The sequence below is a fragment of the Ammospiza caudacuta genome, chromosome 7, assembly GCF_027887145.1.
Source record: "Ammospiza caudacuta isolate bAmmCau1 chromosome 7, bAmmCau1.pri, whole genome shotgun sequence".
Classification (NCBI taxonomy): Eukaryota; Metazoa; Chordata; class Aves; order Passeriformes; family Passerellidae; genus Ammospiza; species Ammospiza caudacuta.
The window spans coordinates 26,655,896-26,669,264 of record NC_080599.1 but is presented as its reverse complement, the minus strand read 5'-3'; the positions used below and the strand labels follow the sequence as shown (position 1 = coordinate 26,669,264).

The window sequence follows — 13,369 nt, the reverse complement described above, 5'->3', positions numbered from 1 at the left end:
TGGCAAAATAAAGATCTTTATAAACACAACTTCCCTGAAGTAAACTAGGCTTATTTAGTCTTTTATAGCTGAATTTAATTAAGTTGTTTGGGTTTTGAACTGGCTAAGCTCACTGTCCTTTAAGCTGTTTTAATGACTTAAGTAATATGGTTGTCAGTGGTTGGCTTTAAAGCATTAAAGTCTTTAATGTGCTTAAGATACGTACAGAATTCTGTTTAAAATTGGTAATGAAGATGAATAATGGAAATAAAATTTGAGGATAACAGAAAAGGTGAGGTTCTGTTGCTGCCATCCAGTGGCAAGAAGATAATCAGTGGCAGTGAGTAATTATTTTCAAATAAGTTGTCTTACTGTAACTATTTCTCTTGAACCATTCAGAAGACACTTAGCTGCTGGTATGAAGAGAATGAACTTAATAAACTGTGGGAATACTTGAATTTCTAGCATAGCTAAATATGTATTTTTGCTGATTATATGCGGGGGTAAAAAACAAAGGGGACAAAAAGTTAAAAGTGAAAGCAAGCTTGTTGTTTAAGCCACGCTGTGCCCTCTCCCCGGAAATGCTTTTTGACTGTTGGCTTCATGCTTGACTGTAAAGCAGTGTTCTCAAAAGTGCCAAATTTCTACAAATTTCATACAACTTGTCAGCTGGCCAGGAGTGGAGGTTGCTGGAAGCTGGGGTTGTGCTGGGAGGAGTGAGTGAGGCTGCTCAGTCTGGCCTGCAGCCTGCTCAGGCAGTGCCCCGCTCCCTGTGGAGCTGGAGCCGAGTTCAGAGGGATTGCAGGGAGAACCAAAGGCAACTGGGATCATGGGAGTGCAACAGCATGGATGAGGAGGGGCAGCTCTATTGTGGAGCAAAGGACAGATATGCTGGAAGCTCATTCAGGAAAGTGGAACTGTCGCTGGCGAGTTGTTTGTGTGAACAGCTTACTGGCTGCATGATGTTTTTGCCATTTCATACTCAGCTCCAGTGTTTTCTGTAGTGTAGACACACCTTACCAATTGTTTTAAACATAACTAGTTGTCTTCTGCTTTCTCCGTTTAATGATTTTTATTTTGACATGTGGAGTGATAAAGAAAAGGATCGAGAAAACACTGCTGAAGTTCCTTTTTATAGGGCTTTTTTCTACTGGAGATTTAAGATGTTACAATCATTTTAGTGTTTGTCTAGCCATACATATGCTTTCCCTTGTCTGATGAATGTATATATGTATATATAGTTTTCCCCTTGTATATAGGATCATGGTAGATGGGGCACCTAATACTCCCAGGTATTTTACAGGCATTTTCAATGACCATTTCCGTACAGAAACATTTGAACTGAAATAGAAAATATCTATTTCGTTCATTGAGCGTATTGTATTGCAGAGAGCATAGCTTCTCAACCTGTAATAGATATATATTTATATACATATATATAGAATACGTATATTTATGAATATTAAATACTTCAAGCATTGTCTGAGCCTATTAAGAGCTAGAAATTACTAGTGCAAAAGTAGGGACTTCCACTGATTCTGATACTTAAAAAATGTGACTGTTATATGGATTCCTTCTGGGTTTCTACTACACAGCAGAGTTATAGATAATGGAGTGTTAATTCTCTTATCCAGCTAAATAAAACTAAATAAAGTAGAAAATCTCTGTTGTTCAAGTTATAGAGAAAGGAAAGTTAAAGCACCAGTAGTAAGATCGCTGTCACCCATTTTCTTTCAAGTCACCTGTGTTAATTAATTAAGGAATTGAAAAAGAAATGAGATCATCTATTGGATTTTTTTTTTTTCCACTTCGCTGCAATGATCATAGAGATCCAGATTTAGTTCTCACTGTTTGATGCTGCTTGCATCATCTCACCGGGCATAGCTTATGAGATGTTGTAAATAACTGTACACTGCTCACACTAATTATCAAAAGTACATACTGTGAGTGGTAATTAAAAATCTAAAGGAAACTCCCATTAAATTGAAACTGAAAGTCAAGCCAAAAGAGGCACAATAGCGTAAAAAACATTCTTTGGCCATGACTTAAACTTTGAGCTTTATATAAATTTTTTTATTGAAAACAAACATGTAAAATGTTACTTCTAGTTATGACTGACATTTTATTTTAAAGAGATTAAGAAATTTATTACATCATAGAAGTTCTTTAGCATTTGCTCCAAGTACCTATGTCTCTTTTTGTGAATAAATTATTTTCTATTTAATAATGGCACAAGTGTATAATATTCTAGCAGTTTGCATGTATGTATTTACAAAGAAAGATCCTTTTCTTTGGTACTCCGTTTATTTATTTTTATATGGTCTAGGAAGATTTAACATTTGAGGACAGAGATTTTAATTTCCTTTCAGTGTTTGCTAAAGCAATATTAATGCTTCAGAAAAAAGCATTTTGTTCTCTTTTGTTGCTTGAGTCCTCTGTGCAAATCCTGCATGGTTTGCTTCACTTTTCTTTCTCCAGCAGCCTTTTGTATTTTCCCTCTCAACCCAGAGCTCAGGTGTGACTGCAGAGTCCATACGCCAGTCTCCACATCCATCAGTTGTGTAACTGGGTGATGACTGGTGAGGATGCAACTTTCCTTGTTCCTTTTGGAGCATTTCATGTTCAGCCTGAAGTTGTGCTATGTCACTGCTTGACCCCTCATTTTTATCTGTACTTTGAGCCTCTGCCATTTCTCTCCACCATAAGTACTTCCCTTGCTCCTTTCATTCCTTAGTCTTTTCCCTTTCAGGATGCATTTCTCCTGCTGAATGTGCAGCACACAAGCCTTTTTTAGATATTCTTTTGGGAACTGCCTGTAGGACCAGCATGGAGACAGTGATGTGTACCACATTAATTTCCCCATGGTGCTCACCCAGTCATGGGCAAGTGTTGGATTTTGGAGGATAATCAATGCTGCTGCTGCTGTAGGGCGTTTCTCCTTAGCAGCAGAATGTCACTCGAGTGTGGGAATTACCATGCAGGTTATTTAACTCATAATGTTTTAGGGTGAGTGAGTAATGATAGCAGGAATGACATCACTGTCACTCTCCTGTTCCTGGCTGATGCTGTTTCTGTTGGTATTTGTGGTAAATGTCTGTGCAGAAACACAGCTATGATAAGAGAAGTGCAAAATGATGCCTTGAAATCATTGAATTTGCAGATCTTGTGAAAGGCAGTTATATCTTACACAAAAATTTTGCCTTCAGAGTAAATAGTTGAGAATGAAAAGTAAATAATCAAGAAAGTATTTCAAGCTGTGTGGGTGAAGATAAATGAACTGTAGCATTTCCTGTACCCTTCAGGCACTGCAATCAGTTTGCAAGGGGGATTGCAAACTCAAAAATGTAGCAGCAGTTAGACACAACTGAGTTCTTTTCATCTTGTGTCTCACTGTATTATGGCACCTTTGTGTAACAGTGAATGTGTGTGTGAGACAAGTGTGAGGACAGGCTGCAGTGTGTGCTGTGAGGAGTGTAATTATTGATTTCACACAGGGGTTGTTTGGTTTCCATGGGTGTGCAGAAGTGCACTTGTCTGAGAGGAAACCCGGAATGCTGAGGGAGCTGCTGTGTGCTCCCATACACCTTTGGCCAGGTGTGATGGTCAGGGCCCTGAGACAGAGCTTCTAGACAGGCTTCTGTTGCAACTGGAATACTCACAGTGAGACTCTTTACTCAGTAGTTGCGGTTTCTTTAAATGCTTCTGTTGTTATGAAAACATAACCCCATTAATAAGCTAACTGTGCTTTTTATTTGTGGGAATTTTCTTACTTGGTGGTGACATTATCCATTTTCATGTCTTCTGCAGTTTTTCTCCTGTTACTTTTTTTTTTTTTTTCCTGAATTGGGAGGCAGAGCTCAAATCAGGCAGCTTGGTTGGAACAGAGGAGCTCTCCACACAGAGAACCTGAGCTCTGTGCTTGTGGATCCTGTAATGGGCATGGAAGTGAAGAAAACAGGCCTTGAAGCTTAGATTTGGGGATAGCAGTTAGCTGAAGGAGAATGCCCAGCCTGGTGTTACTGTCTCCCCAGTCTCTCCATCAGCTTGTACCACCACCTTAACATCTGGTTTTCAAATTCCTGCTTGAAGCAGTTTCTATTCTGTTCTTTGATTTGGGAAATTAGGATGACTGACTGGTGACTGATGGGTTTGGTTTTCCCTATCAGTTTGAGAAATGTAATACATATGAAACTTTCAGGTTTAAGTAGCAGCCATAAAACCTTCAGTCAGAAATGTGTATATTATTTATATTGGTCAAGGACATGTACATAGTATTTTATATAATTTCAAACATCTTCTCTATCCTAAACAAAATAATCTGGAAGAAGAGCAGTTTTTGTGGAGAGCAAAGGATAAATTTAGTGATTAGATATGCTGCTTTTTGTTTGAAGGAGAGATGCAGTTCCTGCCTTAATCAACTCTCTCAAGGCTCCCTTAAAATGAGGCCTAAGCAATGGCTGTAGTGTAAACAAAAATCTTTAAAATTACTCTTTACCTACTCCGTGGGTACTAAAGAGCCTTTTCTGCATTGTGTAGGTACACAGAAAATTTTAAAACCTATTTTTATTTCTATAGTGAACTGTAATAACCTTGAAAGAGCCCATTGTAGTCTGCAGGGTTAATAAGTATTTACACACATTCTTCATTATTAATGATTTATTATTATTGAACTAACATTAAAAGTAAGCGTGCAGGGCAAGAGTTGAAAGTAAGTCAAAAGCAAGGCAGAGGAAAGAGTGAGGAGAATGTCAGCACTGGTTGGGAACGATTTGTGCCTGCTCTCCCCTTCAAGGGAGCAGATCATGCTTCCTTCAAACAGCTGACTAGACCAGCTTTCTGCAGAAAGGTTTGGCAGCTGGACTACTTAATCTTGTGCTCCAATAAAAAGTCTGGGTAACATTTTGTTGAGGGAATTCTGGTATATGATAATTTCATTTTATTTGTGCTGGTTTTCATACTAAGAAAACTTGAGAGGCATCAATGCTGTGGTCCAGGTAGCAGGGTCAGGAGCTGCTGCCTGTTGCTGCAGGGAGACTTGAGTTCTGAACAAGCTGAATGTGCTGCAGTGAAACAGAGAGGCACAAACCCCAAGTCACTTGGCCAGTGTTTGTCTGCATGATGGAACATGCTATGTATGTGTTTTATATATGTGTTAAAACTGTAGTGCTAGCACTTGTTGAATGTTTTATGTATCTGGTTTATACATTGTGGTCATCTATCAATTGAAATCCCCAATTATCATTTGTTTTTCATGGTAAGGCTTACATATAGTCAGTTTTAATTCTGCTGAAGAGAAGTAGAAAAACAGGCAAACTTGCTGCCCCCACATCTTAAGTGGAGCTCTCAGATTAGAAACCCAGAATTAATTCAGTATTTTAAACTGAACAGAAAATGTAGTCCAGATGGATGGTTGGTCACTGGCTTCTGTTAGCTGTTCTTTTGAAGCAAACGGGACCAAATGCAAATTTTTGGGTTCTTGTGGAAATTCAGTTTTAGCCTTGGAGTGTTTCTCAAATTAAAAATCTGGGACTTGCTGCTCACATCTCTTTCTAAACTGTGTGGGAAGCAGTTTTCAAGCTGGGCCACTTTTACGCTGACTGTCAAACATAGAGTTGCCTTTCTTAAAGAAGCAAAGGGAAGATTGTGATTTGGAGATGGTGAGGTGGCATCAGAAACACTTCCCACTGAACTCATAACTTGGCTGGGCTATTTTTAGTAGAAAATATCAGAATTTATGTCTCATTTTTAAAGTGGCCCTGTGTACAGACATTTTGCCTGTCAGAGGTGTACACAGTACATTAAAACCAATTTGGATTAGTATGGTTGTGCACAGAGCCTCCAGCCTAACCCTGCCAGGTGTTCCATGGTGTGAGGAGAAGCCAGGCCTGGCTGCTGGAAGCTCCAGGGCTCAGACTGGGACATGGCCGAGCTGAGGGAGGGTGTGAGCAGAGGCAGCTGAGGTCGCTGCTTGGAGCATTTCCAGTGCTCCAGCTGAGCAGCTGCTGCTGGGTTTCTGTGGGAGCCCCAGGGCGCTCAGGGCTGCTGAAACCACACAGCACATTCTATGGCAGTCTGCTCTCTGCAGGTAGGAGCAAAGTGCAGAGAGGTGGCAGAGGACACCACAGGGGTGGCAGGGGTGCAGTAGGGCCACGTTATTGATGGCTCTGTGGTGTCAGTGCAGTGTGCAGCATCCCGGCTCCCCAGAACCTGAGCAGGGAGGGACTGGGCTCAAGCCATTGAGTATTTACAGTGGTTAAAGAGAGCACTAGGTCATTCCAGGCTGCTGAAGGCAGCTGAGGAAAGTACTTGTTTTAATGATTTGAGTTTAATTACCTAATGGAAAAAAGTCCATTAATTATGGGTGATTATATTGGAGTAAGTGTATCTTCTAATGTTGTATGCTCAGTACAGGCTTTTGGTTCATCTTAGTCACTTTATGTTCAAGAGGGGCTAAACTAAACTGAAAAGAGTGGGAGACTCTATAGGCTGGGTAGTGGTACCAGGTAGCTAATTTTTAAACCTTTGTCATGCACGTCTGAAACAGTAAAAAATCCCTGTGTCCTATGTAGCTTCTCTTGCCCTTTGATTAACTGCTGCTTTCTTTTTCCCTAGGGTGAAGATTTTCTATGTTTTATTCTGCTGGAGATTTAAAAAAAAACCCCAACCAATCAGCAAAACCTTAACAACCTCCCTGCCCCATATTGCAGGGGATAAATTAAAAAAAATATTTGTGCGCTCTGACTGGTAGACTGGGGTCTGTGATGATTTTTAGCTTCTCTGGGAATTAATTTTCAGCGTGGTCATCTAAGATTGAACCAGAAATGGCAGGTGTTAATCATTACTGGCAGGTTCTTAGATATTCAGCTGTAGAAGATTGTGTAAGAACAGAAAAGAACAGCAGAAAATAAAATTGTATTGATGATTATAGTGAGGATTGAGCATGAAAATACTTGAGACCAATGACTTAAATGCTCATGTTTTATGTGATTTAATGGTTTTATGCTCTGTATCTGTTTTTTCAGGGTGTCCCAAAACCAAGTAGGACAGCATTTCACCTTTGTGCTCACTGACATTGAAAGTAAGCAAAGGTTTGGATTCTGCCGTTTGACGTCAGGAGGCAAGGTCTGCCTCTGTATCCTAAGGTAAGGTGGCACAATAAAAATTGACTCAATGAGTGAATATGGAAAATACAAGAAAAAAACTGTCTTTTCCAAATTCTCTGCTAATGTATTTAGCTTTGCTATCAGGGGTGTTGCTTTTCTATGGCAGTGTTACCATTGCTTTCACATGAAAAGTGGCCTCAAGCCCCATATGATGTTATTCTTCTGTGAACTTAATAATTTTATTCAAATAACATGAAATCTCTGCTTAAATGCGGAGGACAATACATTGCAGCCTTAGAGGCTTGGACTGTTATGTGGATATTTTTACTTTCTAATCAGATCTTTGACAAGCACTCTGTCAATTCAGCAATAAAGTGCATTATTCTGTATTCCTGTCCTTGGAAAGGAGATTTTGGGTGTCTGTTCCAAGTTCTTTGCCTAGACGATATCTAATGTAAGAAACAATAGATCCAGAGAGTTCACAAGAGCATGCTGTTTTATTGCAGAGAAGATACTGATGTTGGGGAGAGTGACCCCAAAGAAATAGTTTGTTTCTCTCTCTGCTTTTTCTTTCTTCTCTCTTAAGATAATTGTTTGGGTAACAAAAAACCCCAATTTGTTTAGCTGTCCTAAAACCATTGTAATTAAATTAAAGGCATAGTGATCTCATTAAAAGAGAAATTTGCAACTTCAATTAAGAACCTAGCAGCCTGCAAGCTCAATAGAGGAAATAGGAATATCTAGTTCAGCAGCAAAAAGGAAGAACAAAATTGAATTTAAATTGTTTTTAAAGCAAGAATCTGGACAAACATAAGAGAAGAGGAGCCAAATGCATTGGCAGCAAATGAGAGAGAATTTTGGAGAACAGGGTAGGAAGAATATGGAGAAAAGCAAGGTCTCAGGTTTTTGGGCAACATGAAAATCAGGTAGTTGTGGTGGATGTCACTAGGATAGACCATGTGAATTAGGGAGAAAAACCCAACATCAGCTTGTAAAGGGATTATCAGAAAATGAACACTGAGGGGAAAAAAGACCAGCCAATATAGAGACTTGTAGAGTAGTGCTTAAAATTATTGCTAAGAGCACATCAAGATTTTAATGAAATTTTAAACAGATGCCAAACTAATGTTGAGAGTCAGTACACTGAATGTTTTTGGTAAGTAATTTAAAAAGAAATGTTTGCTCTAAATATTGCAAAAAAACCCCTACCATATAATGAAAGTAGCAAAAGGGAAATATTTTATTCTGGAAATTAATTTGCTTTCTGGGATCTTTGAAATATGCCTTTAGTAATACTTCAGAAGGATTTAAGTCTTAGGCTTTTGGAATGTGTAATATTGAGCCATTTTCTCTGTGATACCTTTTTTTAATATAACTTATTAAAGCCCAGAGTGAAAATATATGTGTGTGCTTTTAGCTCTTTTCTGTGAGTTAATCTTTTCGTCCCTCATCAAGCTAGAAACAATTTTTTTTGCATTGTTTGTGTGGCTGTAACAACATCTAATCAGTTATGCACACTCAAGTGCATTTAAGTACTGCATGGAGTGCTGCAAAGCAAGGATGTAAATTCTCAGCTGGTGTAAACTGGGTATTTCTTTTAACATATCCCCACGGACGTGCATCAGCTAAAGATTATTCAATGGTCTGTTACTTGGTAGAAATAAGTAGGAAAATGAAAAGTGGCAAGCTATAATTTTTCACTGAACCGTATCCAAAGCATTGCCTTTATTGCTTTTATTGTGACAATTTCAAATTTACAAGGCACAGCTGAAAGCATAACAGCACTAGCTTCATAGCACTGTTCTCGTGGCTGGGTACTCTGCTTATCTCCAGAATGTGTGTGTTGTGTTGTGTTCAGCTGGAAGGAATGCAGCACTATTTCCATCTGATATGTTCTAGTAGCCAGTCTGGCTTTTTCTCTGAATCCCAAGATTCATTAGAAGTGACCAAGTGAAAGAAGACTCACTAAGCAGATTTCTTTGGGCATTTTATCTACTTTGCACATTCTTATTGTTCTTAGATTAACCAAAATAATAATAAGAAGAATGCTGTCTTTATATGTAAAGAATGTGTGTGCATGTTCAACCTCGCTTATATCCATGTATCAAAACCACATAAAATTATATTTGCTGTGTGTATATACATGATGGCTGATGTATGGGCAGTTCAGACTACTTGTTCATCACAAGTGTGTGCACTACAGCCATGGACTTTTCTATAAACGCACAGGTGCAGGTGTACAGGAATGCCATGTCAAACTGCCTTCTCCTGTGCACATGGATGTATCCCCTTGGACAAGAGGACTGTAATAAGATTACTGACTGAGGCTTTGACAAAGACAATTAGGGATAGTTAAATACAGAAAACTTAGTTGAATTGTCATAAATAACTGAAATGTAACTAAAAATCTTTTAAGACAAGCAGGAACAAGCCAGTCAAATTGACTGGAAGGAAATGCTGTAGATGTTTGAGTGGGCAACAGGACACAGCTTTTCCCTTGTATGTGTCCTTTGTGGATAGTACCAAGCCATGTGTTAACCTCTGCCAGGGCTTCTAAAGGGATAGAATTTCAACTGCTGAATGGGATTCTTAACTGAAAGCTGAAGTAAAGGCTGCTTGTCCTTAGGTTTTACACCAGCAACTCAAAGCTGCATGTAAGATTAAAGTCATTGTGGTTTATGGGACTTCGCTCTATAATTCATTGTCCATCTGAAACACTAATTAAAGGAAATTATCTCTGAATTTGCAGCCACATGGTCCTGCTTTAAACTGGGTAGTTTGAAACAGAAAATATACTAGTACATGCAAAATTCCTCTATAAGTTTTATGGAATTTTAATGCATTTTATGTACACATGTATATAAATTGTGTAAATAGGATTTTCTTCCAAATCAGAATGTATTGTTCAAATGCTCTCTGTGTTTATAAAGTGAAATAAAAATTTCTCGAGGTAGTTTTCTCAGGCATTTTTGTTTGAAAAACTTAATTGTGATGTTGTGTTGTCTGGAATGAATGTGCAGAGCTTGACTGCATTTGCCAAATTCGAAGTGCTAAACCACAGTAAGATGACAAAGTAACTCTTGGATTATTCTCCAGAAATGCTGTGTGATTCCTTTGCAGGTTTTATTTAATTTAGAGCTTTTCATTAAGCTGCATGGCTGCTTTGTGAAGCTCTTGGTGTGAATCCTGCTGTGTCACCTTCTCTGTCTCCACAGTGTGTTGAGCTAATGCAGCCCTGTAAGACAAGGGGTACACAATAGGCATATTCTACAATACCTTGTTGAGCTCATATCCTATACTGGATCTTTTCTCCTAGTTTTACTTTTCCTATTTTTGGGTAATAGTTTTGCTAGTTGAGATTTGAAGTGGTGCAGTAGAAACTTGATAGTCTGCTTTTGAATAATCATAGACTTAATTCTTCTGGGTTTTGTTTCTAAGTATCACTGCTGCCTGCAGTAGAAATAATACTTTCTGGGTTTACAAGAAATTGATTTTGAATTACCTGGATGGTTTTAGTACAAAGTATAAGTAATTTGAAACTCTTGATGGACTCTGAAGTTGACCTTAGGTATGCAGAGGAACACAAAATGCATCGTTAAAATGCTGAGTCTTAGATTTTGTTAATTTTATGACTGTAAAATTGTCACCTACATTTCCAAATGAAATGCTCTAATAAGGAAGACAGGTTTATGTGGTAAGGCTTTGTAGTTCTTTAGTTCAGACCACGCTTGAAACTTTTTCACTCTTCCTTTAGGCAAATCCCTTAGAAGCAGAATGTTTCAATTTTACACATTTTGTGTCAATTTTCCAGACAGAAAAGTAGCCCCTAGACATTAGACATTTAGCTACGGAAAGGCAGTTTCCTTAGTTTTATTTGATTACTAGAAGTTAGATTCCTGCTGATAGTTCAGGACTGTTAGTGGTTACCTGACTATTTGACAGAAAACATTTCCTCTCCTTTGTTTAACCTTTGACTCATGAATGTAAAAGTTTTATCAGAGCTGTAGTAGAAGCACCGCTGAGGTGGAAGTCTACTTACGGCAACAAGGGTTGTGTGTGACTTTTATTCAAAGTCTGAGCTCCTGCCTTGTGCCTCGTTTGGATTAAGAGAAAATGCTAAGTATGTTTTTAATTAACCATGAAGGATCTTGGTCTCTTGCTTTTGTGACAGACAGGGCTATACTTTTAAATAAAGACCCCTGTATTCTCCATCAGGGAATATAGATCTATTAATATAGTTTATGCTTTTATTGTTTGTCATTATTATGGAAGAAATATTTAGAGAAATTGTTGTATGTTTTTGGATGTTTGTCTTACATGTTTGTTTATCTAACAGTTACTGATGATAACTTGAGGAATGCAAGGACAGTGGCTACAATTAAAGAAAAATAAATAAGAAACCAGTAGTGGTTTCATAGTTTAAGAACTGAAATTAATGTAGGCTTCCAAATACATTAAAATTGATCAGTAAAGCCCTGATATTCCTCTGCTTTCTGTACTGTGAAGGGGCTTCATTGATAACCTTTAGAAGTTTGCATAAGACAGCTAATTAATATGAAATGGACTGACTGCTCATAAATAGTTTTATGAATACAGGTATGGTGGTGAGGTTTTTCTGGTAATGGACCTTAATTTTTATTTTTTTCTGTTGTTAAGGTACATATTAGTGTGTACCTTAGGGTACACATTAGTGTGTAAGGTACATATTAGTGTACATATTAGTTTGCCAATTCTGAATTAGGAGGAGTAATATATTACAGGGCTCCTCTGTCAAATTCAGCCACTTAAATATTGTGTGCTTCAGACAATGCATTTCTGTACTGTCTTGAAAAAAAATAGTTGCCCAACAAGTAGATGCTGATGGACATTTGTGTGCTGGATGAATTTTCTCTACAAAGATGAGTTCTACTGTGGTAGCAAAGACTAAATAACTTTGCAGCGTTTGTTAACAGGACAAGGTCAGAAGATCCTTTGACCTGAAATGCTTCTGGATTTTAGCTGTCATACAAACAAATGCCAAACAAGCCAAGAAGGCCAAGTGCTGGGTACTGTCCTTGTGTCACAACAGCCCCATGCCATGCTATGGGCTGGGGCAGAGTGGCTGGAAAGCTGCCTGGTGGAAAAGGACTTGGCAGTGCTGGCTGACAGTGGCTGAACAAGAGCCAGCTGGACACAGGTGGCCAAGAAGGCCAAGGGCATCCTGGCCTGGATCAGGAATAGTGTGGCCAGCTGGACCAGGGAAGGGATTGTCCCCCTGTACTCAGCACTGGCGAGGCAGCACCTTCAACTCTGTGTTTGGTTTGGGCCACTCACTTCAGGAGGGGCATTGAGATGCTGGAGAAAGTGCAGAGAAGGGTAACAGAGCTGGAGAAGGGTCTGGAGCACAGGCACGATCAGGAGCAGCTGGGAGAGCCGGGGGTGTTTATCCTGGAGAAAAGGAGGCTCAAGGGTGACCTTACAGCTCCTTACAACCACCTGAAAAGAGGCGGTATCAAACGGGTGTCAGGCTCTCTCCTGGGTAGTACATCATGGAGCAAGAGGAAACAGCCTCAAGTTGCACCACTGGAGGTTTAGATGGGATATTAGGAAAAGTTTCTTTGTGGGAAGGATTGTTGAGCACTGGAACAAGGCTTCCAGGTGGATTCACCATCCTGACAGGATTTTAAAAGACAGGTAGATGCGGTGTTTGGGATGTGGTTTGGTGGTAGATCTGGCAATGCTGAGTTGTTGGTTGGATCCAATGGTCTTACAGATCTTTTCCAACCTACAGGATTCTAGGATTCCATACACAATTCTTTGTCCAATATTATATACTGGATAAAGATGTAAAGGCTACATCCTCCAGTGTTTATCTACAAATAAATCTGTTTACTAGAGCAGTCCAAATCAATTAATAGGATTATTAACAAACGTGCTTCCAAAATTAGCCTTTGGTGAAAGAGGACAGAAGTGTTGCTTGTCAGCCTTGGGGATTTAACAAATTGCAAAGAGCTTGGACTTGGTCTTTGAGGTGAGAATCCATAAAACCACCTGGTGGTGTCTTTATCATGAACAAACACACCTGTGTTTACTTTGAATGCAGAGATGCATTGTGTATGCACACATGCAAATGCACTCTGTACTGTTTATGAAAAAACAGGTATAACAATTCTTGATTGTCCTGAATGAATTGCAATTAGCAAATACATAAAAGAAAAATATAAAGGGAACTTTTTTGTTTTCCAGTAGATCTTTGTAATATTTTGTTGAAGCACATTATAATTAGAAATATTGACAAAAGCTTTAGC

The 13,369-nt window shown here is 38.9% G+C and overlaps 1 protein-coding gene across 1 annotated transcript in view; it reads left to right on the top strand.

The window, feature by feature from the left end:
* The window catches only part of DENND1B (DENN domain containing 1B), a 150,338-nt gene that overhangs the window by 55,309 nt on the left and 81,660 nt on the right, over positions 1-13,369 (top strand). Inside the window, exon 5 of the mRNA XM_058808514.1 lies at positions 7,002-7,121. Coding sequence (XP_058664497.1) covers positions 7,002-7,121 — 120 coding nt within the window. The remainder of the gene's footprint in view (positions 1-7,001; positions 7,122-13,369) is intronic.